Raw genomic sequence first — 23,842 nt, 5'->3', positions numbered from 1 at the left:
CCAGACTTGTGGATTTTAAAGAAAAGAAAAGAATAAAGGTACTTAATGGTGTAAAACTGAAATGCTCTAGATCAGTAAGGCCAAAAGCAATCGTGTGGAAGATTTTGCCTACATCACGCTCTACTAACTTCTGTGAACATATCAACATGAAGAACTTGGCTCTTAGTGTGGCCTCAAATTGAAACAATCCATTTTCAAATAAAGGGACTGAATTTTCAGATGGGGAAAATAATGTAAATCTGGGGAAAAAACTGGACTTGAAATTCCTTTTAAGAATAAATAATGTGGTGATTGTTATCAGAATTCCTCCTACTGATTTTTTCTAGACTGCTTATTATCTTCCAGAGGCCTATCTGGTGTTTGGGGAAGGCTCCTGGATTTCGCACTTCCCTAAGAATGTAATATTTAACATTCATCTTTCCATTTAACAGGAAGTAGCAATGCCAGATAACAGAGGAACGCTATATTTTTGCATTTTTGCAGCCTCCTGTAAGTGGCTACTGCATAAAATGACTGATTTTCCATACCACCTGTCACTCTAAAATGTTGAACACAGGAAGAAAAGGTGGGCTTTTTGAAAATCCTGGGTTGTATTTGTTAAAACAAGTTCTGAGTTTCAGATATGTCTCCTTGTTTTTAATTATTCTTAATTTCTGGGGAATCATGTTCTCGGATTTTTAAATGTGTGGTAATTTGTCACTTTTTATTTAATTTTTTTTTTATTTGCATGTTTTGTTTCCCAAACTGGTCAGCATTGCCTCGTGCCATGAACAACTAAAGATTGGTCAGTTAAATATACCGCAGACTCCTAAATATGAGTTTCAGGTGGGATAGTAAATTTTGTGATTCCTCTATCAACCACACAGCTGTCACAGGAATGTGGTCCCAGTGATATCGAAGCATGAGAGATGATCTCTTGCCCTCTGATTGGAAAGCCCTTCTTAAAGGTCACAGACCAACTCATTGGTTAAAACAGCCACCACTGAAATTCTTCTTTTCCACTTCAAGCCCTTGCTGTGGAAGCCTCAGGCTGGAGGCCTGGGCTGGAAGGCAAGAGCTGGAGGCTGTGACACCCAGCCCCTGTCAGGGGCAGCACACACTCACATGCTCCCTAGGTTCCCAGGGAAGTGGCACTCTCTGTACCTGGGCCCGCAGGGAGCCCAGTTCTGAGCTGCTCAGTACAAGAGACACATGGAGCTCCTGGAGTGGGTCCAGCAGAGGGCAAAGAAAATGACTGAGAGACTGGAGCATCTCTCTTATGCAGAAAGGCTGAGGAAGTATAGAGAAGATGACTGAGAGGGGACCTCATCTACATCTACAAATATCTGAAGGGAGGGTGTCAAGAGGATGGATCCAGGCTCTTCTCAGTGGTACCAAGCAATAGGACAAGAGCCAATGGGCAGCAACTGATGCAGAGGAAGCTCCATCTGAACATGACGAAGAACTTCTTTACTGTGACCGAGCACTGGAACAGATTGCCCAGAGAAGTTGTGGAATCTCCCTCACTGGAGATGTACAAGAACCGTCTGGACGCAATCCTGCGCCACGTCCTCCGGGATGACCCAGCTTGAGCAGGGAGTTGAAGCAGATGAGCCCGATGCGGTCCCTTTCCAACCTGACCCACTCTGTGACTCCTCGGTGACCCCCAGAGTTCGAGACCACCCCCGAACCCTCAGCCCCGCTCACCGCGACCCCACCCCAGCCCAGGGTTCCCTTCGCCCTGCGCGCCCCCGCCCGCTGAGGGCGGGCCGGGAGGAGCGGGCGGGGCCGCGCCTGCGCCGCAGGGGCAGTGCGGTGTGTGCGCGGCGTGTGCGCAGCTGCCGGCCCGCGCGGGGCCGCAGATGGAGCCTCCCCCCGGCGCCGCAGGTAGGGGCGGCCGTGGGGCGGGCGGGAGGAAGGGAGAGAGGACGGGGGCGGCGGAGCGCCACCCCCCCCCCCCCCCCCCCCCCCCCACCCCCCCCCCCCCCCCCCCCCCCGAACACACACCTCCCCACTCTCCTCCACACTCTCCTCCCCCCTGCCCCTCCCGCCTCGCTAGGGCTTCCTGTGGGAAACACCCCGTCGCTTTCCGCTGGCTCCGCTCACTCGCCGGGGAGGGCGGCGGGCTGGGCTGCACCGCAGCGCCCGCGGGTGCTGGGAAGGGCCACCCCAAGGGGCTCCGGCCCGCCGTCCGCGAGGTTCCCGGCGGACCGGGGCGTCCCCACCGCACGCGGCGGTCTCCCGGCGCCCTCCCGCTCTCTCGGCTCCCTTTCCCTGCCGCCCCTTCCGTCCCTTCTTCTTGCCGCCCCTGTGACCTCCAGCGGCCGGGCGGCGCCCAGGCAGCCCCGGGGAGGCGAGGTGCCCGCTGGTGCTCGTGTGGCCTCTCTGGCTGTGTAACGAAGGGAAAGGCTAAACACCAAGGTTACGTCGCCTTTGGCTTCGCGTTGCCGAGGTCTTGCCCGAATGATTATAGACACGTGTCCACAGAAGTGAATGAAAACCCGTGTCCTTTATACCCGCGTAGTGTTCGCTCACCTGCCCTAAACCCCTGAGTCTGGTACCTTCAGCTTGGTATGTTAAAAGGCCATTTCCCCGTGAGACCGAGCCCTGCGTGGTGTGGGCCGGCTCCAGCTGACACAAGGTGTTGGGACACCCGTAGCTGGTGACAGACTGCAGCGGTCGTGGCTGTGCACCTTGGTCAGTGCAGCCTGTGGCTGCTTCTTCAAAAGCTGAAGAGGGTTGGCCAAGGTCAAGCTCCTGATTTCTGATAGAAACCTGTCCTGGGCCTGGCTTTCCAGGCCCTGCAAACAAGGCATTCATAGAGCAGTTAAGTTCTAGGTTTGTTTCTGGGTTTTTTGATCATGTTCTCTAAGTGTTGATCTGTTACTGAATTAAGAAAACGTTATAAAACTTAATACTGCATTTTGAGTGGTGGATGTTCACATCTACAGCATAATTTCACTTCGCAGTTGTCCTTTGGAAAAAGCCTAGTTATTACACTGGCTTAATTCAACCTGTTGTGATTTCAGTGTAGAGCAAAAAAGTTGACTCCAAACACTGAAGTTCATCAGCATTCTGCCTCCCTGTGTTTCTATATAATGACATTATCTATCCCTCCCAATCCATGTTGTAGTTGTATGTTAGCTGTGGTAGGACTGCTGGGGGTGTACTTTGGGTACATGCTGTGTGATACCAATACTGATATTCATCTGCCGAGCAGTGACATTGCTTACTGACACCTCTCTAAATCTGCTACCTTGTTATCCAGTGTCTTCTGCTTCCCTCCCCCCGCTCCCCATCAGTCCCTGGCTGTTATGGCTATGTTGAAAACCTCAGAATGTGAACTAAAAGCAGACATGTCTACGTGAGGTAGTAGAGAAACTGGAACAGTAGCTGCAAGAGGTGTGAGCTGCCCTGTTCATATTAGTAAGGTGTTAACCCAGATACTCTGGTGCGGTAGGTTTTAGTGTCATCATTGTTAACTGCTTCTTGGCTCATATATGAGAAAAAAGAGGGAGAATCACAGTTCTGTAAATTATTACTGTGACTGATACTTCGTTTTGTGGTCACAAAAGACACAAATATTCTTATGGCTTTGCCAGGCAGTAGGGAGCGAATATGAAGGAGTCCTCTGAAACTCGGAATATAGAACCTGTGAATTATGTCATGATTTGTATGGGAGGAGTTTTTTGACAGCCACGGTTCGGGAAGGAACTGTGGCTGTGTCATTAGGTGATTACATTCAGTAAATAAATTGGTAGATGAATCTGTTCACAAAAGTTTATGTTCATAGAATCAAAGATTTTCCTGAGTTGGAATGGACCCACAAGGATCATCAAGTCCGATTCTTGGCCTTGCTCAGGACATCCCCAAGGATGACATCATGTGCCTCATAGCATTGTCCAGACACTTCTCGAACTCCGTCAGCCTCGGTGCTGTGGCCACTTCTCTGGGGTGCCTGTTCAAGTGCCCAACCACTCTCTGGGGGAAAAACCTTTTCCTAATAGCCAGCCTAAACTTCCCCTGACTCAGCTTCAGGCTATTCCCTCGGGTCCCATCACTGGTCACCAGAGAAATCAGTGCCTGCCCCTTCACTTCCCCTTGTGAGGAAGATGTAGACTGCAATGAGGTCTCCCCTCAATCTCCAGGCTGAACAAGCCAAGTGACCTCAGCTGCTCTTGGCCCTTCCTCTCCTCTAAGCCCTTCACCAACTCAGTTGCCCTACTTTGGACGCTCTCCAAGAGCTTTATATCCTTGTTGTAATGTGGTGCCCAAAACTGCACACAATATTCAAGGTGAGGCTGCCCCAGTGCAGAGCAGAGCGGGACAATCCCCTCCCTTGACCGGCTGCCGATGCTTTGCCTGACCCCCCCCCAGGACACGGTTGGCCCTCCTGGCTGCCAGGGCACTGCTGACTCATATTCAACTGGCCCTCGACCAGGACCCCCAGGTCCCTTTCCACAGTGCTGCTCTCCAGCATCTCATTCCTCTCTGTCCATACATCCAGGGCTGCCCCATTCTAGGTGCTAAACTGTGTTAATCTTCACATAGTTGGTAATTGCCCAGTTCTCTAATTCACGTAGGTCTCTTTGCAGAGCCTCCCTGCCTTTGAGGGAGTCAACAGCTCCTCACAATTTAGGAAAATGTTACATTAGTTTGTTTTATCCTTCTCCAGAATGAATGTGCTGCAGCTCAGCATTGAATTTGATTTTTGTATGCACCACTTCCAAAACTATGTAGGGTGCTGTTTTTAGTAGTAGAGGCCATGGGTTATAAGAAAGCACATTTTCTTTTTAATGCGCACTTGGTTATATCTGTAATTTTCAGATGACGATGTCTGGATCCCCAGTTAAAGATTCACAGATGTGTAAAAAGAAAAGTGGAATTATTGTCAGTAGCTGAGATACACAATACAGACTTTGGTACCCTTCCTAGATATAGGGCTTAAAAGCAGAGGGGCTGAAGACTGATTTAATATTTTTCCTAAGCTACTTAAAATGTTTGTTTCTTACTGTTATGTGGAAGTCTAGGCTGCTAACAAGTTACAACATCCATTTTTCAGTGGAAGGAGAGAATTGGGCTTGCAGAATGGTTGTAACTTTGTTTCAAAGTGGCAAGGGCTGTAAGACCAGAGCTAGAAGAATATCCTGAAAGGAATGAAATGATAATTTCAAAAAATAGGGAGGATAAAATAATGGGGGATAAAATGATGTTGAATTTAAAGGGCAAAAATATACAAGTAAAAGGAAAAGTGGCTTTTCAGCTGTTCTTTTTCAGCTTTTAATTAAACTTCTTTTAGATAAGTTGCCAGAATAACATCTGCAATTCTTGTGTTAATGTAAGCGAAAGGCTTTTAGCCTTGTCTTCATGTCAGAACATCTCATGTTCTGGAACTTATGAAAACACTGGTGTGTTTTGATCATATCTGTGATGTTAGTTTCCAAGATCTTCATTCATTTCTATTACATATACTGATTATTCATTAAGTACATAGGTACAGAAGTCAAAGGTTGGCATTGATTTTTATTGTCTCTTAGTCCTTCCAGTTAAAGGAATTAAAAAAAGTGCAGGAAGAATGGTATTTGGTCCTGGTATTCAAAAGCCTTGCTCTTCATTTGTGTGTGGTGTTCATTCTTTGGAATGAAAGGTGTAAATTTTATCTTGAAAGGAGTGGCTAAAACTTTTAATTGTGATTTACATTATTTTTCAGTACACCTTGTCATACACTTCTGAAAATGAGTAAAGAGGGCTATGTAGTGCTGGAGCAACTGATTAACATTATGGGGTATGGTGAGAAATCTGAGGTTGTTAACATCTCCTGTTGTAATAATGGGGGGGTTGTTGGTTTTTAGATTTTCCTGCATCCCTTCTTTTTCCAGATGTTGGGGACTTTGCTCTTTCTGTGTCAGATTTGCCTGTTACTTGTCTCTTGTTTCTGATGCAAATTGTTGCATAGTTTTTGCTGCCACTGCTTAGCTCTATTTTATGTGATCTGTTTGATTTATACCATTCAGATAGTTTGTGGTGCACGACCTTTCTCTGTTTCTTACTCCAGGTGGAAGTAAGCAGAAAATACTTGGGCAACATCCACTGTTAGTTAGAAGGGATGTAGAAGAAATAGGGACTGTACACTTGGGACTAGTTTCAGAGAAGAGGCACTCAGAAGTTTGGGCTTGATTTAAAAAGTGTTGAACCATATCCTATATAAGAATTGAATTGTGTCTGTGCTGTTATTATATTTTGGCATCCCAGAAAAAAATCAAAAATGTGCATTTGATTGCTGAGTACTGCTGCATGGTGTCTTTAAGTGAAAGAAAGCTGTGTTGAGGACTTTGCATCAGTTACCAAGTGAAGCATTCAGCAGCTTTACAATGGCGGAATTAGGGCTGTCTCTGCTAGTTTAGTCCTAGGTCAGTCATGGCCCTAGTTGTTACTGACTCTATATTTTGTGCATTTTGCTGGAATTCTCATTTGAGGTAGGCTGAGGTAGCTCACACCCTAAGTTTTTCTAACTGGCAGGTCTGTCATACTTGAACAATGGTACAGGCTAAACACTAATGAACCTGCATTATTTCCAGCAGTAAATACTTAAGTCCTAATCTGTAATTAATTTTCAGGCCCTGTAACTGGATTTGCTGTGTGATCAGCAGTGTAAAAATATCTCCTTGTGTCGGCTTGGCTTTACTTATTACTCACTAGATGTATGAGCATTTGCAATCTGCATGTAATTAAAAAAAAGCGTGCTTTGCCGGGTCTGCTTTTCCTTTTCTTTCTGGATATTACAGACTTTCTGTAATACAGCCATTGTTCACTTTTAGCAAACAGTATTCTGGTAATCCAGTACTGCCATATTGCAGGAATATGAGCCCCAAAGCAAAATGTAAGATAACAAATTCAGCCACTGAAAAAGGTGAAAATTGACTTTGAGGTGACGATAGAATGGTGAGAAGTTAAAGCTTTGGAAATTTTCTCTGGTATTGTCATCCCCGTACTCCATCTTAATTTAAAATGATGTCAGTATTAGAAAGATCTCAAAATCTGGAACTTTTTTAGTGCAAATAAATTTATTCATATACATTTAAAGAAGAAAAAAAATGGTTGCTGTGTAGAGAAGTTGCACTGATCAGTGTCTTTTGCTTTTAAATCAGGGTTTCACGGTATCACATATATAGTTTCACTTGGATTATAACACTTCTGTCATTTCACGTTGTCCTTCTATACTTTAAAACCCTTAGTAGAAACCAAGTACTTAAGGCTCTAGTTTGTATGCAAACACCGATGTGCAAGTGAGATTACCAAACTCAGGTGTTTGGGCCTGGTCCGTCATCTGTCAGTTTACACTGGATGTTTTTGACTGATAAAACCCTTTACCTTTAACAGGATTCTGCATGGTTTTTGTGGGACTGAGGTTACAAAGCAATATGCTGAAAGTCACTTTGACCCCATGAATTCCATGTCAGTAAAGGCACAGAAGTTCTCTCAAAAGCTACAGGATTGCATACTTAAAGTATTTAATTACGTCGGTACATCAAATTAGAATTGTAGGAAAAGACCCTAAGCCTTTAGAAGGATAAGGGTTTTTTTGTCCCATGACTTTAATGGGTCTGTCTCTAAATTTGAATTTGTTCCGTTGTGTGACTTAGTGTTTTCAAACAGAGGCTTTGAGTAGTTGATAATATATTCAATGATACAGACTTTTTGGATAAGTTTTTATGATGCACATAGTCATAAATTATTCACATGAATTAATGCAAGATTGGTAAATTTTATTTAATACAGGGAAAATAAGCTAGGCAGAATAATGGAGATGAAAATTTTGAGTTGAACGCATTCTTTTTCTGGAGGAGTAGTAAGCTCTAATTATATTGTTTATTCAAAACACTGTTACAAGCACACTAAAATAAATCTGATTTTTTTAAAAAAAAATGTAACCTCTAGAGCCAATAGTCTCATTGATGAAAAGAATGTTTGCCAATAAGCATGCACTGAACAGTGTGCTACTCCTTCTGTTATTAATAAAAGTGTTAAAAAAAAAGTGTACTTTTCAAGTGTATTTTTATAATTAACTCATAGGCAAGTGTCTTAAAACAAAACTTTGGAATGGAACAGCATATTTACAGCTGAGAAACAGTTTTTATCAAGTGATATGAAAAATAACTGAATCCCCCAAATTAATGCAATTTTGTAACTTAGCTATAAACTTGTTCTCCAAGCCAGCTCAAATATTGAGTATACTACAGGTCTGCATATGGGAAGAATGAGAGAATGGCTGGTAAACTAAAGTTTCAGTAGACTTATCATAAGACCTTCCATTCCAGGAAAACAGCTCCTTTAAATGTGGTATAGGTTAAAGAATGGGCATTTTGCTTGCATCTCCTTGGTTTCCTTCCCTTTGACTGTAATAACTCTCCTATTTCTACTGCTGAAGTTCTCATTAATACGTTTTCAAGTTTTATTTCTTAGCTTGAAAAAGAAAGGCATCTTAGAAATCTGTCTACTTACAAGTGCTTACTTTTGAAAGCAGCTGGTAGAAAAAAATAGTAAGGTGTATTTAAAAAAGTCCCTTTTATAGCTCCACATTTGTCAACCAAGCTCCCAAAATAATGAAAGTGATTGTTTTTGAAATTTATACATTTTGAGGAGTATTACAGTTTAACTTGGATTCTTGAACCTCAACTAAACTTTCTACAGCATTTTTGCTAGTAAGTGATTTCAAGAAAAACATGAGGTAAAACAGTTACAAATTAAAATATTATAAAGTTACTAAAACTTTCTCTGTTCTTCATATATACTGTGATTCTTACTGAAATAGCTATAGTATTTAAAGTACTATTTTGAGCATTTTTTGAACATGAATAAGTAAACAACCTTGAGCATTTTTTGAACAAGAAAATCGAAATTATAGGTTGTATAAGTAGAAATGCATGTTTCAAAGACTGTTACTGGAATCGCTTGACACAATTCCTCTTGGATGCAGAAGGTGTGAGGTTTCTTTAAATATCTGGGTAGAGTAGATTGCAACTTTTTCTCAACTTTTCTGAGTAATCTGTGTCCCTGCTACCTGAAGTAATGAGAGAGGTGAAAGCAGAGCTGTAGCTACCAGCAGGAAATAGCAAGTAGAGGGTGAGTAAAACATTTACTAATTGTGTTGAATGGCGAGGGGAGAGGGAGATGATACAACTTTCCTCAGGACACTCTTCAAGGAAGGCTTTTGTCTTGGTATCCCCTGTTTGTAATAGTCTTCTAATGAGTATGACAAGCTGCTACAATCTCTTTCATTATTAGAACTGTAAAGCAGCTTTGTATTTCATTCTTTCCTTGTCCTCTAGAAGATCTGCTGCTGACTGCACAGGTCTACACCGTTGTTCTCAAGGCTTCCTGGGTCCTGTGGTCAGAGGCTAGGAAGCCAAGAGAGTATTCATCATCTGTTTTCCCAGCTTCCATATGGAGTGACTTTTATGTGTTCTAGTGGTTGTGATGTTCTTGTTCCTATTAATGCACAATAATTTTTTGGGTCTTGGTCATTTTTACGAAAATAATGCAACCCGTTAAACTGAATGGCAATGGGCCTTGGCCTTCCATGCCAATAAACAGGTTTTGCAGCTGAGGGTTTTAATCAACCACAGAAAGCTATTACTGTTTTAGTCTCGTGCCCTACATATTGTATGCAACAAGAGAACCATTTCAAACACTGAGATTTGCCAAAACGCACAGATTTTATTTGTTTAAAAAAAAAAGTCTTAAATGTGTTCTAAGCAATTTGCTGAATAGGGATATCTCCCAGTTTAGTAATCTCTTTCCTTTCTTCAATTCTTTACTCTGGGCTGAGGTTTTATGGAAAACAATTTCTGTTTCACAGAGATATTCTCTTTTCTGTAGCTTTCTCCCTATATATCTTTTTTTTTTTCCTGGCAACTGCAAGTTTATAACCTCTATAACTGTTCTTTATTCTCTCCTCTGTTCCTTGTCCCAGGAACATTCTGGAATCTGCTGATCTCTGTCTTTAAGAAACATTCAGTAGTTTAATTACACAGATTCCTTGGATGTAGCCTTATTCACATTTTCAAGGTGCTAGTGACTTATATGGGGTAACACCTGCGAAGCAGCATTTGGTTTTAATTTTGACTAACTTCTGTGTATATTTTTACAAACTACGTAGTTTTTACTGCATTTTATAACCTTTACTTAATCAGTTTGTGTTCATCCACTTTTCCCTTGTAACGTTCGATGATACTAGGAAATTTCATCAGAAAGTAAGGTAGACTCTCAGAGGATTACAATATTCTAGCACACGTGCCTGAGTTTGGGCTGGCAGGGGGAGAAGGAAAAGCTTCTGCTAACATTTGTCTGCCCTCTGGAAGCTGAAAGGTAACATATTCTTATTGGTTCCCTTTGTGGCCCAAGGCCATGATCATCTCCAAGAGCCTACCCAGAAGAGCAGGAAATGTGTGTTGAGGATGTAGATGGGAACCAAAGGTCTCAGCTTTCAAATGCAGAAGGCAAACTGTAGGAAAACATATTTCTTACTTGTCTGGGAATAATGTTTTGAAGATAAAACAAGAACAAGACTGTTGAAATGCAGATTCTTCTATAGGGACTATTCTGCAGCAAATCTGGAATTAGAATAAAAATTATCTTTCTTAGTGCAGAATAGTGAACTTTCAAAAGGGGGGAAAAGTACTTATTCTAGAAACTGTAATATAGTTGAAAAAAGGCAAAAGGAATTAATGGTTTTACACCTTGTTTTTTGATAAAGTCTTGCTTCTGAGGTGGTGTTTCTTTGAAAGTTCTTGCCATATACATTATTGCAGAGATGATTAGGTTGGATTGATGATCTTGCAAGCACTTGTACATCAGTATCAGAAATGCAGTTTCTTTGCACGAGAACACATTTGTCTTAGCTGGTATCTGCTATTGTTAATATTTGTGCCTTATTTGTCTTTGTTATTTTATGTAAGTGCTAGGGATACCAACTTCAGTGAAGTGTTTTAAGATCGTTGAAGGAAAATCACTGTAATTGTAATGTTTTGGATAGTTTAGAATCAAGGAAGAATATTCAAATACTTAAGATGTTACAGTTGAAACACAGATATAGTACTGCCCAAACTGAATGTCTGCATTTGAGCTAGTTGGAGAGGTGGTTGCACCCAGATGCCTGATACTTAGACAGTATAAGCTGATTTAAATTTCATAGAATCATTTAGGTTGGAAAAGACCTTTAGCATCATCAAGTCCAATCGTTATTAAGCACAAAATATTTTCTGATTGAAAAATACAAAATCAAAATCCTATAAAGATAAAAATTTGTGAGATAAACAAATAATTTAAAGCTGATACTTCCCAACAAACATTCTTCTAAAAACTGTAGATGAGTTTGTAAATGTTCTTCATTCTTGTTTATTTTATACAGTTGAATAATTACCTCTGAATTACTGTTGTAGCTCTCCTCATTCTTTCTACTGGATGCTGCCCAGTGTCCTGATGTGCCCTCTCCTTCTTGCATTTTCAGCCTCTGCAGGTTTGACAACATGGGACTAAGAAGAGGGAGTTTGCCTGGAGCACAGCTCTGTCATGGTTCTGGTTGAGCTGGTGTTAACACCACTTTAACTACTCCTTCCTATCAGTCTTATGCCCCTTTCCTGTTGAATAATCAAACAGAAAATTGGGTGGTTAAGCTAATTTAAAACTTGAAAACCCTTTTTGACTGTTCTGGGCTAATAGAGAGGCCTTCTCTTTTTGGATTTCTTTTCCTTTGCTTGCTTCCTTGCTTGTTTGTTTGTTTTCTCCATATGGTCTTGTGTCCTGTTTCCTTTCTAGGAATTGTATTCCTACCTACTTCTCTTTGTCAGTAGAGGGTAGCTGATCCTTGCTCTGAAGCCTTGGGCTTTGTGGTTGTGGGAACCCTAGATGCTTCTAGGCAGCTTTGCCAGCTAGGGAGGCCCAGCTGCACTTCCTAGGCCTTAAAGACTTCTTGGCTATCTTTGCTATCTGCTACGTTTCCATGTGGTCTGAAAGTTGAACCTGTGAGAGCCAAGAGTTGCACTGAGTCCCTTCCAACTCAGACTATTCTATGGTGCTAATTGTTGGAAGTAGATAAGTAGATCCAATTACTCCGAGGTGCAAATCAGCTGAGAAGCACTTCTTTGCATGTATTTGAATTAGTTTTCTGTTTTGAGCTGGTCATTCACTGTGTGTTAAGGTGCATAATAGTGCTGATGTGATGGGAGTGAGCGAGGGCAATGGGGGACTGGTAAAACTTCCCTTTTGGTGGCAGATAGCAACCCACTTGCATAACTGTATCCACATTCATAGGTCGACTGCCTGCTCAAAGCACCAATGCAACAAAGTCAAGTTTAAAAAAGAAGGGAGTAGGTTTAAGCTATAATTTGCACCAGTGGCACTCATGACAGTTCGGTCTTTCTGCTTGTCCGAGAGTCACACCATTCCCTCTTACAGGTCGTTTTGGAGTTAGATAGTGAACTGGATCAGGGAATTTTTCTAGCTGAAAAATTCCTTGACAAGAAATTTTTTTACCTTTAACCCAAATTAACTTCCCCTTTCATTCACCACAGGGCTGCCGAGCCCATCTGTGTGGGCAGCGGGAAAAGAGCATCCTAGGGATGGGGACAGGGCAGGAAGGCTGCAGTGCCAGCTTGCTTTGAGTGAAGTGAGTGGAGCTGAGGCACGTAGCTTGGTGGTGCCGTTTCCTGCCATGTCATTCAGCTGAACTGATTTGTCCTTTTTAAAACATATGTTTAAAGTTTTCTGACAGCTTTGCATTCTCTGTAACAAATGCTCGGTACAGTAATTGCACTGATATTCTGCAGAAAGTTAAAATGAGAGATATTTGTAGTTGTTTTATCTCATGAAAATCAGAATATAGAAGCAAATCTTAAGTCATGAGCTATTTGTTTTCAGTATTTTTGTCGTATTTACAGAATAGACTTTGGGGGTTTTTTTCTGCTGTAGAAATTCTAAGAAAGATATTTTTCTTGAGGAAAAGTGTAAGTCTTTCGTTCAGATTCTGTATATTGCTCATTATAATCCTTTGTTTTGTTGCCAGATTCCACTAGTAATATCACGTATGCAATACTGTGTAATCTCCTAATGTAATCTCTTAGCATTAGTAGACTTTAAAAGATGATGATGTAAGGATGACTACTGTTAGTCTCCGTTGTTTTTTTATGTAGAGTAGCCAAAAATCCTCTGAAAAGTGGTGTTTGAAAGCTGTAGGGAACTTAAAATCTCCTTCTTTCCTTAATTTCAATACATTGCACTTTTAATTTTTTTTCATTTCATCTTTTTTTTTTAATAAGCAATTTTAAAATGAAATGATTGTCACTCAAAATAACTGTATCTGACAGTATGGTTTTCATAATATGAGCATCCCAGCTGATGCTATTCTGAAATGTAATATCAAAATCAAAGGAAGAATAAATAGTGTGTTTGAAGATGAAAACCAGGTATTTGATATAACTGTGCTGAACTCTACAGTGTTCTGAACGGATGTCCTTAAAGGTTTTTTAACTCAGAAACTGAGAAGTAAAAGGCTGTGCTTGATAAATTCTCATCCCTTTGTTTTGAAGAAAGTGGGTTTGGAAATGCAGGGTTTTTTAAAATGATCTGTCTTGTTTGTTCAAACTCACTAGCTGTGTTCAAGAGTACTGAGTTCTGGAGACAACTGAAAGCAAACTGCAACTGTACTTTTAAGTGCAGAATTCAGACAGCAGCATTTGTTCTGTTAGATTGGATTTCTCAATGAAAAATCTCCTAGATCCTTCATTGAAAAGACTTAGTTTTCTTCTCAAGAACTGAAGACTTTCACATAGCAATAAAAATTTTAGGTTGTGCTCTAGCATGTGCTATGTTTCTCGGCTTTGTGCCAGTGAGTAAAAAAGTACATACAGATAATGTGCATAGAAAAATACTAGTATCCTGAAATAAAAGTAATTAATGTTTGTGCTGTCTGTATGCAGATTTTCTATTCACTAAGGCAGAAATTAAAATGTGCTGCTAGAATTTTCTCCTTTATTTTTGTTCATTGTGTACATTAAGCAGAATAGAAATATTCAGGATAATGATCATATTTGTATCTGAGCAAATTTAAATTTTGGACTTTCCATCCTTTTTGTCTATGTGGTCCTTTCATGGTACTTTTAGCTGCTGTTTCTGACAGTTTTAGTGTACTAGTGTCTGTTATATAAGCAATGCTGTGTTATTTCTTTAGATTGACTTTGATGTATAGATATTACAGATCTTTTTTTCAAAATTATCTTTTTTTCACTCTTGCAGAAAATTCTAAGCTGAGACATGTAGAAAAAGATGTTTTGATTCCACAAATAATGAGGGATCGAGCCAAGGAGCTGTGCTTAGATAAGGTGCAAGGTAAGAGTCAAATATTCATTAGGAGATCAGATATATTCTGATATCAGATGTATATTTGTGCCCTGAATATAATCCTTGGTTTTGAAATCATGTAGTCAGAGAATTAATATGTGTGATCTGCATCTTATCTGTTCACTGTGAAACTAGTACTGAAGCATATAAATCTGCTGTGTTGGCTTTGGCTGCTTGGTGATGTGGACTGTTTTCCAAAATGACTTGTTCTCGAGTGCTGTGGAATTTAGTATGATTAATACAAAATTTTGCACATTTCAGTCTACACTGTGTGGTGACAGAGCCACACAAGAGTTATTGCATTTCTATATGTAATATTTGATACTTACATAAAAAAGAATTGCCTCATGTGAGCCTTCAGTTAGGGCTTCTCTCATTATGATAAATTCGTTTAAATATTCCCAGTATTCCTAACTGCATCCTTTCCCTGCCCCAGCATTTGAATATGTGCACATAAACCCACATCTGTTATTAGACAGACATCGAAATAGGGTGATGCAGTCTACTTCTGTTTTCATTTTCTTTTGAAGAGTACTGGACAATAACTCTTTAAAGTAGTATCACCACTTCTTCTGACACCCAAGTCGTCTAGATTGGTGCTTTCTAAACTTTTTTGATTGTGCACCCCATCAGTAAAAAATTTCTGAGTGCACAATCTGAATATATGTATATTTATTTATAAATTATGCAAATGAACCATTGTACTAGTATGTTAATATGCACTACAAAACATGAAAATACGAATTAAAAAAGGAAGAGATAAAGATGAAATAAACAGTACTTTAAAATAAATTTTATGCTATTTACCAATTGTACAAAAACATTTTTGCTCTGAAAAGTTTACTGTTAATAACAGTATTTTTTATTGAGATCTATATGACTTAACATGCTTCATAATCTTCATTTAACAGTGTGATAGAGGAATTTGAAGGTCTGGTTCTAAGTTCAGTTTATTTCAGTACTTGATTTTAACGGATGTCATACGTCAAAAAGATGCCTCACAAAGATGCATAGATCCCAGTGGAAAAAGTACAGTGTTCCTTGCACTTATTAAACTATAGCCATTTTTTCAATCCCATCCACACATTTTGCAAAGGTTTTGCTTAAAATTGGACTAGTAAATGACCATCTCCCCAGATGTCCGTCAGTTGTTCTTCAAAACTCATTGGAAGGTGTTGCATATTTATATTTTTAACCCACTGAAACTCTCATTTGGAAGATTTTTGACAGGTTAGAAGATTCTGTTTCTATCCTTTTGAGGTGTATAGATGGAAGAGGTTTTTGTAGGTGACACATTCACATTGTGTTTGGCAATAAAACCAACTCAAAAGTCGCATAATGAGGGGAACGTATCTGAACACCTGTTTTCAAAATGCTCTGTCCAAAGCACAAGTTTCTTTTGCAAAAGAATTACTTTTTCACTCGTTGTTAAAACATCATCTTCACCTTGAGGGGACACACTGACTGTTTAGTTTTTGGAAATTCCTGCTAGGTAGCAAACTACTCACACCACTTGTCATCACCAAAAAGGTCAGAAAATTTGGAACTCTTGTCTTTTTGTAAAACAAAAATATGTCAGCTTTGACAGCTCCCTTAAGGGTTTTGCCGCAAGATACCCAGCGAACCTCTGCGTGGTGCCCGAGATTTTCATGGCCCCTCCCCATCTCGGTACAAGCTGTGGCAAAGCTGCTGCGAAGTCTGGTAAACATGCTACTGTTTGAAGGGCTTGTTTTTATAAAGTTACCACATCAGTGTCATCCTGTAGCACTTTGTGCACTCCTGGCTCCAACTGCCTTGCTGTGATAGTTCACCTATGAGTGATGTAGTGAAGTGTTTCACTGTCTCTGTAGCCTTAGTCTTGAATCCCTGTTTTATTCCAGTCAAAGCAGCCGCTCCATCAGTGGATACATTTGTGCAGTTTTGCCATAATAAATCGGTTTTTATTCAAGAAGCCACTTCCAGTTGAGAATAGATCTTCTCCAGTTTATCTTTCCTTTAGTGGCTCACAAAAAAAGTCATTGTGCATTTCATTATTGACATGCAAATAACTCAAGCTGAGAGAAGTTAGAAACTTCTGTACTGTACTTTCACCCAATTGTATAGCAAACCTCCTACACTGTGTAACTTGTTCTAATACTTGTTTCTTCAAATCTTCAGCATTGTCTTCTGTGCATCTTCCAGCAATGTTTACTGACAAAGGAGTGCATTTTAGTTTGTTGCCACATTGTTTTCCCTGTATTATTTTTACTGTGGCGGAAAGAAAAGTTGTTTCCTCAATGGAATGTGGCTTTTTGTGTTTCACAAAAAGAAGCTTCAAAGGAGGAATCTAGACATTTATCACTAGCTTTAGAGTCAAGTCTAGTTAAAATGGTCCAGTGTATTTTTAAGCAGCTGCTTTTAGGGGTTCTTCAAAAGATAAAAAAGAGTAGTCTTACAGTAATTTTGACATTGAGTAAGTGGGAAAAGAGTTGGGAATATCTGCCAGAGGAAAGTAGCATCACATGACAAGTACCTTTCAGTGCTGTTAGAAGGACTTAATAGATCTTTTTACATTTGAACAATAGTCGAATCATTTTTACTTTGAACTCTATACCTGTTGGGGGAAAAAAATGAAAAGCAATTGCAGTAATGTGGGTCATTGAAAGAAGATGTCAGTTAAGAATATTCTGAGAGCTTGCTGTTTGTATAATATTGTTTGAGGGTAAACCAAAGGGAGATTGTGTACTTGTTTTTCTCCCCTGAACTTTCTCTGTGTAAGATGAGGACTTTGGTTTCAGCATCTTCATTTTCTGTGGCAGCAACCAGTATAGGAGATTCTTGAGCTGTGAGTTGTAGACTGTTACCTTGCAGCTTCTCTGTTGTTTTGCCTCCATAAATTTTAAAGCCAAATGTTATGGTTTTTCTCTTTCTGTGACATTAGGCAAAACTATAATTTCTTTCTCCTGCATAGAATTCAGTTGCGTTTCGTTAGGAAAATGAGGTTTGTGGATGCATCTGTCTTCCCCTCATTCCTGTCACCTGCAAGCCAGCTTCGATCAAATTGTGTGGCAGTTAGAAGTGGAAACTGAGTATTTCTGAAAAAAATTTTGATCAAACAGGCAAGCAAAAACCCACATTGATACTCTTATTAAAAGAAAAAAGTTGGTAGCATAAGTTCAGCTATTTTTGTCAGGATGGAGGAGAGAGACCAAACCACGGGAAATGAAACTTAAGCAGTTTTGTGAACTGGAGGTTTATCATTTCTTAAATCTATTGTGAAATTATTCCTGGAATAAATTTGTCTTGTTAGTACACAGGGATAGGTGTTAATCAGAGTAAATAGGCAATGCTTTTTATGCTGTAAACAATTATAAGCTGTGTAATTAAGTAATCAAAGCTCCTGCGATTCAGTTTGTGTGCTGCAGAGTGTACACTCCTGCATGAAATGGAGCTGTTTACACCAAGTGGCGTAGCTACTCCTTTAACTTGCTCTCAGTGTAGGGTTTTCCTGCGTTATGTTAATTTTGTTTGAGAAACTCCTATTAATGGGTTTCATTTTGTCTTTCGGAAATTGTGGTAAATGCATTGGTAATATAGGAAATAAAACTATTCCACAAGTGTGGGCCTTTACAAATGGCTTGATCATGCTGGGTTCACATGTATCCCTATGGGGAGCCCCTATACATTCAATAGTACTCTGCGTGAGCGCGGGGGTCCATCTGTATCCAGCCCGTTACCTTAGCCTGCAGCTATACCACCTAGAGCTGTGTGCTTATCAGAGCTAATAATGCAAGTAATGACAGCCTGTCCAGCACGTGTCCCAGAGCTGTCCGGGGAAAAGAAACCCCAAGGGTTAAATAAATGAATAAATAAATAAATAGAAAGGTTTTGTTAACTCAAAAAGTGGTCCTGCCGTCCTAGTGCACGGTTGAGTGGGTGACCCGTTGCTATGCTTGGTTGTTAGCCTACTAGAGTGGTTTAAGGATGAAAAACCATGAAAATATGTCCATCTGATCATTTTTAAGAACAATTCAGTATTGTGTCTGGTCATATTTTACTTAGATTATACTTAGATTAATTTTATTTAGATTATTTAAATTTACTTAGACTTTTTTTCAGATTGTTCCAATATAGTTCTTGTGTGTGCTGTGTGTTTCTTAAGAATTTTGTACCTCTCTGTCTCAGAATAATTTTTGTGTGTTTTAAGACTTTCAAGCACTTTTTCAGTGAAAATGGATATATTAGTAATTTTATTAAATTGGTTAGACGATGCTTTCTGGGAAACATTAGTCAGTGTTAAAGGACCATTATGTAAATTGCTTTATTGTGTTCATATCCATGCATTGTATGTGTGTGAAATCATGGGCTGCTATATGAGTTACAAAAATAAAAACCAAGCAAACAAGAAAACACAACAACATTGTCATACATGGTCTTTTCACTGTATTTTTTACAAACTGTAGCATGAGTTTGCCAGAAATAATATTATATCCATATATTTTTGTATCAGCATGTCCTTCACATTTCAAACCTATGTAACTTAAAGGAACATTTATTAGCTAGTGCCTTGTCCATTGATTTTATGAAATAATTTCTTAAGTTTTTTTTCTGTGGAATTATCAAGTTTTTTGCTTTGATTTCCAGTTGTAAAATTTAGATATGACTAAAAGCAAAATCATAGCACATTTCAGGAACCTGGAGTTAGCGTTTTTCATCAGAACTGTTCTCTTTAGCATATCAAAACTTCTATATTTTCATCTAGCTGTGCTTTACTTTCCATTACTCCTCTCTGCTCTCAAACAAGGGACACTCACAAAAAAACATGCAAGAGCTTTGGTTGGTCTTGATCATATCTACAGAAAAGCTTATCCGGTTTCTTCAGAGCACTTACTCTGCTGTTCAAAGTTACAAATTCTGAAACTGAACTTGATGGTTTAAGGTAGAGAAGAACTGTTGGGAACAGAAATATACAAACTTGAAGGACTGTTAACTTAGTTTGATTTAATTTTGGGTTACTTGGTTTGGAAAATAGAACAGCTAACTGGCTTTGACATGTTGTGGGTTCAGACTGAAGAAGTCCTGAATTGAGAAGTTACTGAGTCACTGAGTCAGTCATGAAATTAATTCTGTATTATATTTCTTGTATATGTTTTGTGTATTTGTTGCATTGTAAAGCATTTCTGCCCACCTTCCAAAACCTCACAACATTTTTTGCTGGGAGAAGAACAAACTTGCTCTAGAGACAAAGAGTTTTAGTTCTGACCTTTTTTCTTCTGAATTTTGTTGTCTGTTACTGATACATCATCTGGATTTGGACCTTTAAAGATCACCAAGAGGTAGTGCAGATGTCTTCTGTAACTGAGACTCATTTGTAAGGTTCAAGGGTTCAAGTAGGAAATTGAACTACAGGGACAGATAGTCCAAATCAGCCTAGTTCTGCCATTAGAAAGATGGTGAAGTAAATGTAGCCATTTATTATTTGAAGCATATTGTGGGAGACATCCATTTGACCAAGATGACAAGTTGTTCTGTCCTTTAAAAAAAATTCATTAATTCAAAATAATTGTTATGAGGGAGACACAAGGAAGATATTTCCATCTCCTTCAGTGGATTAAACTATTATGTTGGTTCCGTTGTCTGTGGGAGCTGTATAATTAAAGCAACTGGAGTCACATTGCTGAAAAAAACCTGTGATACTTGGCAAGGCTTTAAAAAATGGTTTGGAAAGTATGGCTGGAAAAGGACATTTCCAAGCAACCACCCTTCTCCCATTCTCCAGATTTCCCATTAGCCCTCTCCTCCTCAGGGCTCATGTTGATACTTAGTGAAGATGATGGGATGCAACACTACTGCAGGCTTCTCTACAGTTGAGCATGACCAGTGTCAAACAGAGTTTTGATAATGTGCAGTTACTCAACAGTCCTGTCTCTGACATTATCTCTGTCCCCCTAGGGGCCACCTGCTCTAGACCATGACCCTTACACCTGACATATCAAGGTCCATAAAACCAAAGAAATTTCTGATTGAACTACATGTGATACTGCACATTTAAATGCCCAAGCATACCTTTAGATACTCCTTCTTCTTAAAAAAAGTCTTTTTATATATACTTTCTTATCAGAAATGCAGATAATGAAATGTGTGGAATACTTAGCAATTTTTACTTGATATTGCTCACTTTCTTTTGTATTGCAGGCCAAGTTCTGTTAATAGATTCAAACCCTTGCTGAATGCTAGGGGAGAATTAACCTGTTGGTACCTACAGTTGTGGTTCTGAGGTTGATGCTGGAAGATGCTAAGACTGATAGTAGTGGGAAATTACATGACAGCTCACATTTAAAAATTTTGATGAGTCTTATTGTCTTGAAGGAAATTAAAGCTGAGATCACCATTTATAACCGAACTTTGCTCGTCTGCTTTGCCTTATTGTGAAAATACAGTCCTTACCACTGTTTTTTTTTTAAATTCACGTCACTCCCAGGAGTGTGTGGGAACACAGTGATGATGAAAGAAAAAAGATCAAGTGACTGATAAAAATCAATGTGTTAACATGACAGCTCCTGGTACCTTTTTTTTAATTGAGCTGCTGTGACCAGAAATTGTTTACATGTGCTTATGTACATATTATTCAGAGTTTGGTGGAAAGCCTGAGAGGTGACACGAGAGCATTTTTATGACCAAAATAACCTTCTCTTATGAGGATGAAAAAATGCTGCATTATTACCTGCAACTTCATTTTCTTGAGGGGAAGGTTAGTATAATTTGAGAGCGTAGTTTCAATTCAGCAACAAAACTGCAGGTGGAGAATGGAAAAAAACTTTGTCCTCTGTTGCTATATTTATTATCTGAATATGGACATACATTATAGTCATATTGTGTGTGACCCCATGACCGTGTATGAAGCTATTGATATTACATTATGTTGTACATGTTATGCAGTTGTCAGTTAGTGAAATTATTTTGGATGCTTTGATAGTGTACTGCTATATTTAGTAGTGGTAATAAATTGCCTTGTCCTTTTTTTTCTGGCTAGTCTATCTGGTAAGAGTAAGATGCTGATTTTTTGTATGATCTTGTTTGCACACAATAGCATTTATTTTGAAAAAAATATTCAGCACTATATGTTTCCAATGAACATTTACTCTCATCACATTTAACTATGTGAATTGATACAACCTCTAGAGGGATTATGGTATATTGAGCTTTGCCCCAGCAAACTGGATAGAGAGAACAGCTATATGTAAATTACAATTTGAAGAAATGAGATTCTAGATCTCGTGCTCTTTTTTTTTTGTTTTTTTTAAATGATACCAGCATTAAGTAGCCTAGGTTAATTTTGGGGATATTGCAGAAAAGAAATATGAGGGCATATTGTGTTGCTTGGTGATAGAAATTTAAGTGTTGTAACTAGTTTTCAGGACTTTGAAGAATATGTTCAGGGATAGAACTTGCCCTGTTTGATTATTTCTGTCCTTCCCCCCTCCATGTCATTTCAACCCAGCTGATGACAAGAAATGGGTCAGACTTCTAGCTTAACCACTGCAACTTAGTTGTGTAGGGTTTTTTTATTTTTTATTTATTAGGGAATGGAACAGCTTTTACAGGGACAAAGAGAAATGAAATCACTTTCAATGAAAGAAAGAGGCCTCATTATAGCCACCAACAGCAGTTATTGACAGCTACACTTCCTATTAACAAGGAGCATTTAAGAGTTTGGCTGTTGGATCTTTGGACTTGATCTAATTTGCTAGCATTAATTAGTTTCTTTTGAGCACAGACACTTGGTGCTCACAGCTATAGATTTGGAGGACTAATTAGGACAGAAAATTGAACAGAATGGGGTAAGGCATTAACCTTCAACCATTACCAGCTGGGGCTCTGATAAAGACCACAGAGTCCAAATGCTCCTATTCATGCAAAGAGTACTCTAATGAATATCAATTTCAGCCAGGTTGCCATACCCTACAAACCCTGTCTTAATTTTGATTCTCTTACCTGGTAGAGATTTTTATGTATAGATATTAAAGTGGTATTGATAATTCAGAACTCACAGATGAGAACCTCCAGAGGTTTACCTGTGTTTTTTCCAGTCTTTCAATTTCGTTTTCTCAAGTTACAGATTTTATTGGTTTTCAGCTGAGATCCTGAATTTCAAATTGATTTCCCTGTCCAGCATAAATATATTAACATAGCCCAGATTAATTGCACATTCTTAACAAATGCTAGTTTAAATAGACGACGACTGCATGTTTTTGGCTTATTGCAGTACATGGTGGTAATATCCATGACAAGAGCACTCACCAAGCGAACTGCTGAAAGTTGAACAATAGGATGATGAGATACAGTTATGTTGTGGTTGGTGATCAAGTTTTAGGAGGAAAACTATTCTTTCAGACTGTGGATTGGTAGTGTTTTAACATCTACAGAATGGAGGTACTTAACCTGTATATAAAGAAAGGAAAAAAATCAATTGCCTTTGTCCTCTTGTATCATTTCTTGGATTATTGGAAGGGTTTAACTTGAATTAAGAGTCAGGATCATCAGTTGTTTCTACCCTTTAGTCATGTTGCTACTCCCTGACAAACTCCCCATTAAATCTGGATCGTTGTTACTGTCTTCATTTGACTTCTGTACCTGGAAATTCCTTACCCAGTGATGACAAAAGTGTAAAAGACTCTTCTCTGTCATAATTTCTTGAAACTTTTTTTTCAGGAAGGGTGCTAAGATTGTTGTGTATGCCTTTTACGTGCTCTAATTATTTCCACCTCTCCACTGGTAAACTCTGTACTGTTAGGTTGAATAGCTGGTTCTGCCTCTTAGGGTCCTGGTGAGGTCAGATTGACCCAAATGGTAAAAACAGAGAAACTCAACCTTGCCTGTACCTCCTGATCTTGGGGTATTTCATGGTATTTAGATCATTTTTCAGAGAACACTGGGAGATAAGTGTCCGTAGGGCAGCAACCAGTGGATAGGGGAGAATGGTCAAGCTCCTCTCCCAACAAAAGGGGGAGAGTAGCATGGTTGCTGTCGCAGCCACTTACTAATATCTTTTCCCAGATGTTATATACAGTATTTGCTGATCTCATAGATTTCTTTCCCAGTTGACACATTTTGATTCTTCTTGTGTCAGTCATTCTTACTGCCAGCAAGGGAGAGTATGCTTGGGATTCTGTAAGGGGTTTTTTGCATTCATTCAGTTGATGGTAGTGATAACCTATGGGTACTGTGTTGGAGTATTACAGTGAGGTGTTACTGTGGCGTAGGTGGACATGGCAATTCTTTGTTAATCGTGTGACTTACAGTAACTGTTACTTTTAACTGCATGTCCTTAACGATGTATTATGTAGTTGCTTTGCAGTTTTGGATTATAAACCCCTCTTAGATACTACATTCAACAGTTACACAGTTAGCACTTTGTGTAAATAAATCTTAATACTTTTAAGAGGTCATGCTATATTCCCATTGCATGTGTATAAATATTTATGTC

At 39.3% G+C, this 23,842-nt stretch overlaps 1 protein-coding gene across 2 annotated transcripts in view; it reads left to right on the top strand.

The window, feature by feature from the left end:
• Positions 1-1,786: 1,786 nt before the first annotated feature.
• The window catches only part of CMC1 (C-X9-C motif containing 1), a 45,638-nt gene continuing 23,582 nt past the window's right edge, over positions 1,787-23,842 (top strand). The window contains exons 1-2 of one of the 2 annotated variants that reach the window (XM_027747505.2): positions 1,787-1,866; positions 14,272-14,364. In XM_027747505.2, coding sequence (XP_027603306.1) covers positions 1,842-1,866; positions 14,272-14,364 — 118 coding nt within the window. In that variant the 5' untranslated portion in view covers positions 1,787-1,841. Of the gene's footprint in view, positions 1,867-14,271; positions 14,365-23,842 lie in introns of those variants that run through there. The other variant, XM_027747506.2, reaches the window with a different exon arrangement.

Source organism: Pipra filicauda, unplaced genomic scaffold (genome assembly GCF_003945595.2).
Source record: "Pipra filicauda isolate LSUMZ 115617 unplaced genomic scaffold, ASM394559v2 scaffold250_size1122263_pilon, whole genome shotgun sequence".
In the NCBI taxonomy this organism is placed as follows: domain Eukaryota; kingdom Metazoa; phylum Chordata; class Aves; order Passeriformes; family Pipridae; genus Pipra; species Pipra filicauda.
This window is presented reverse-complemented; position numbering and strand designations above follow the sequence as displayed.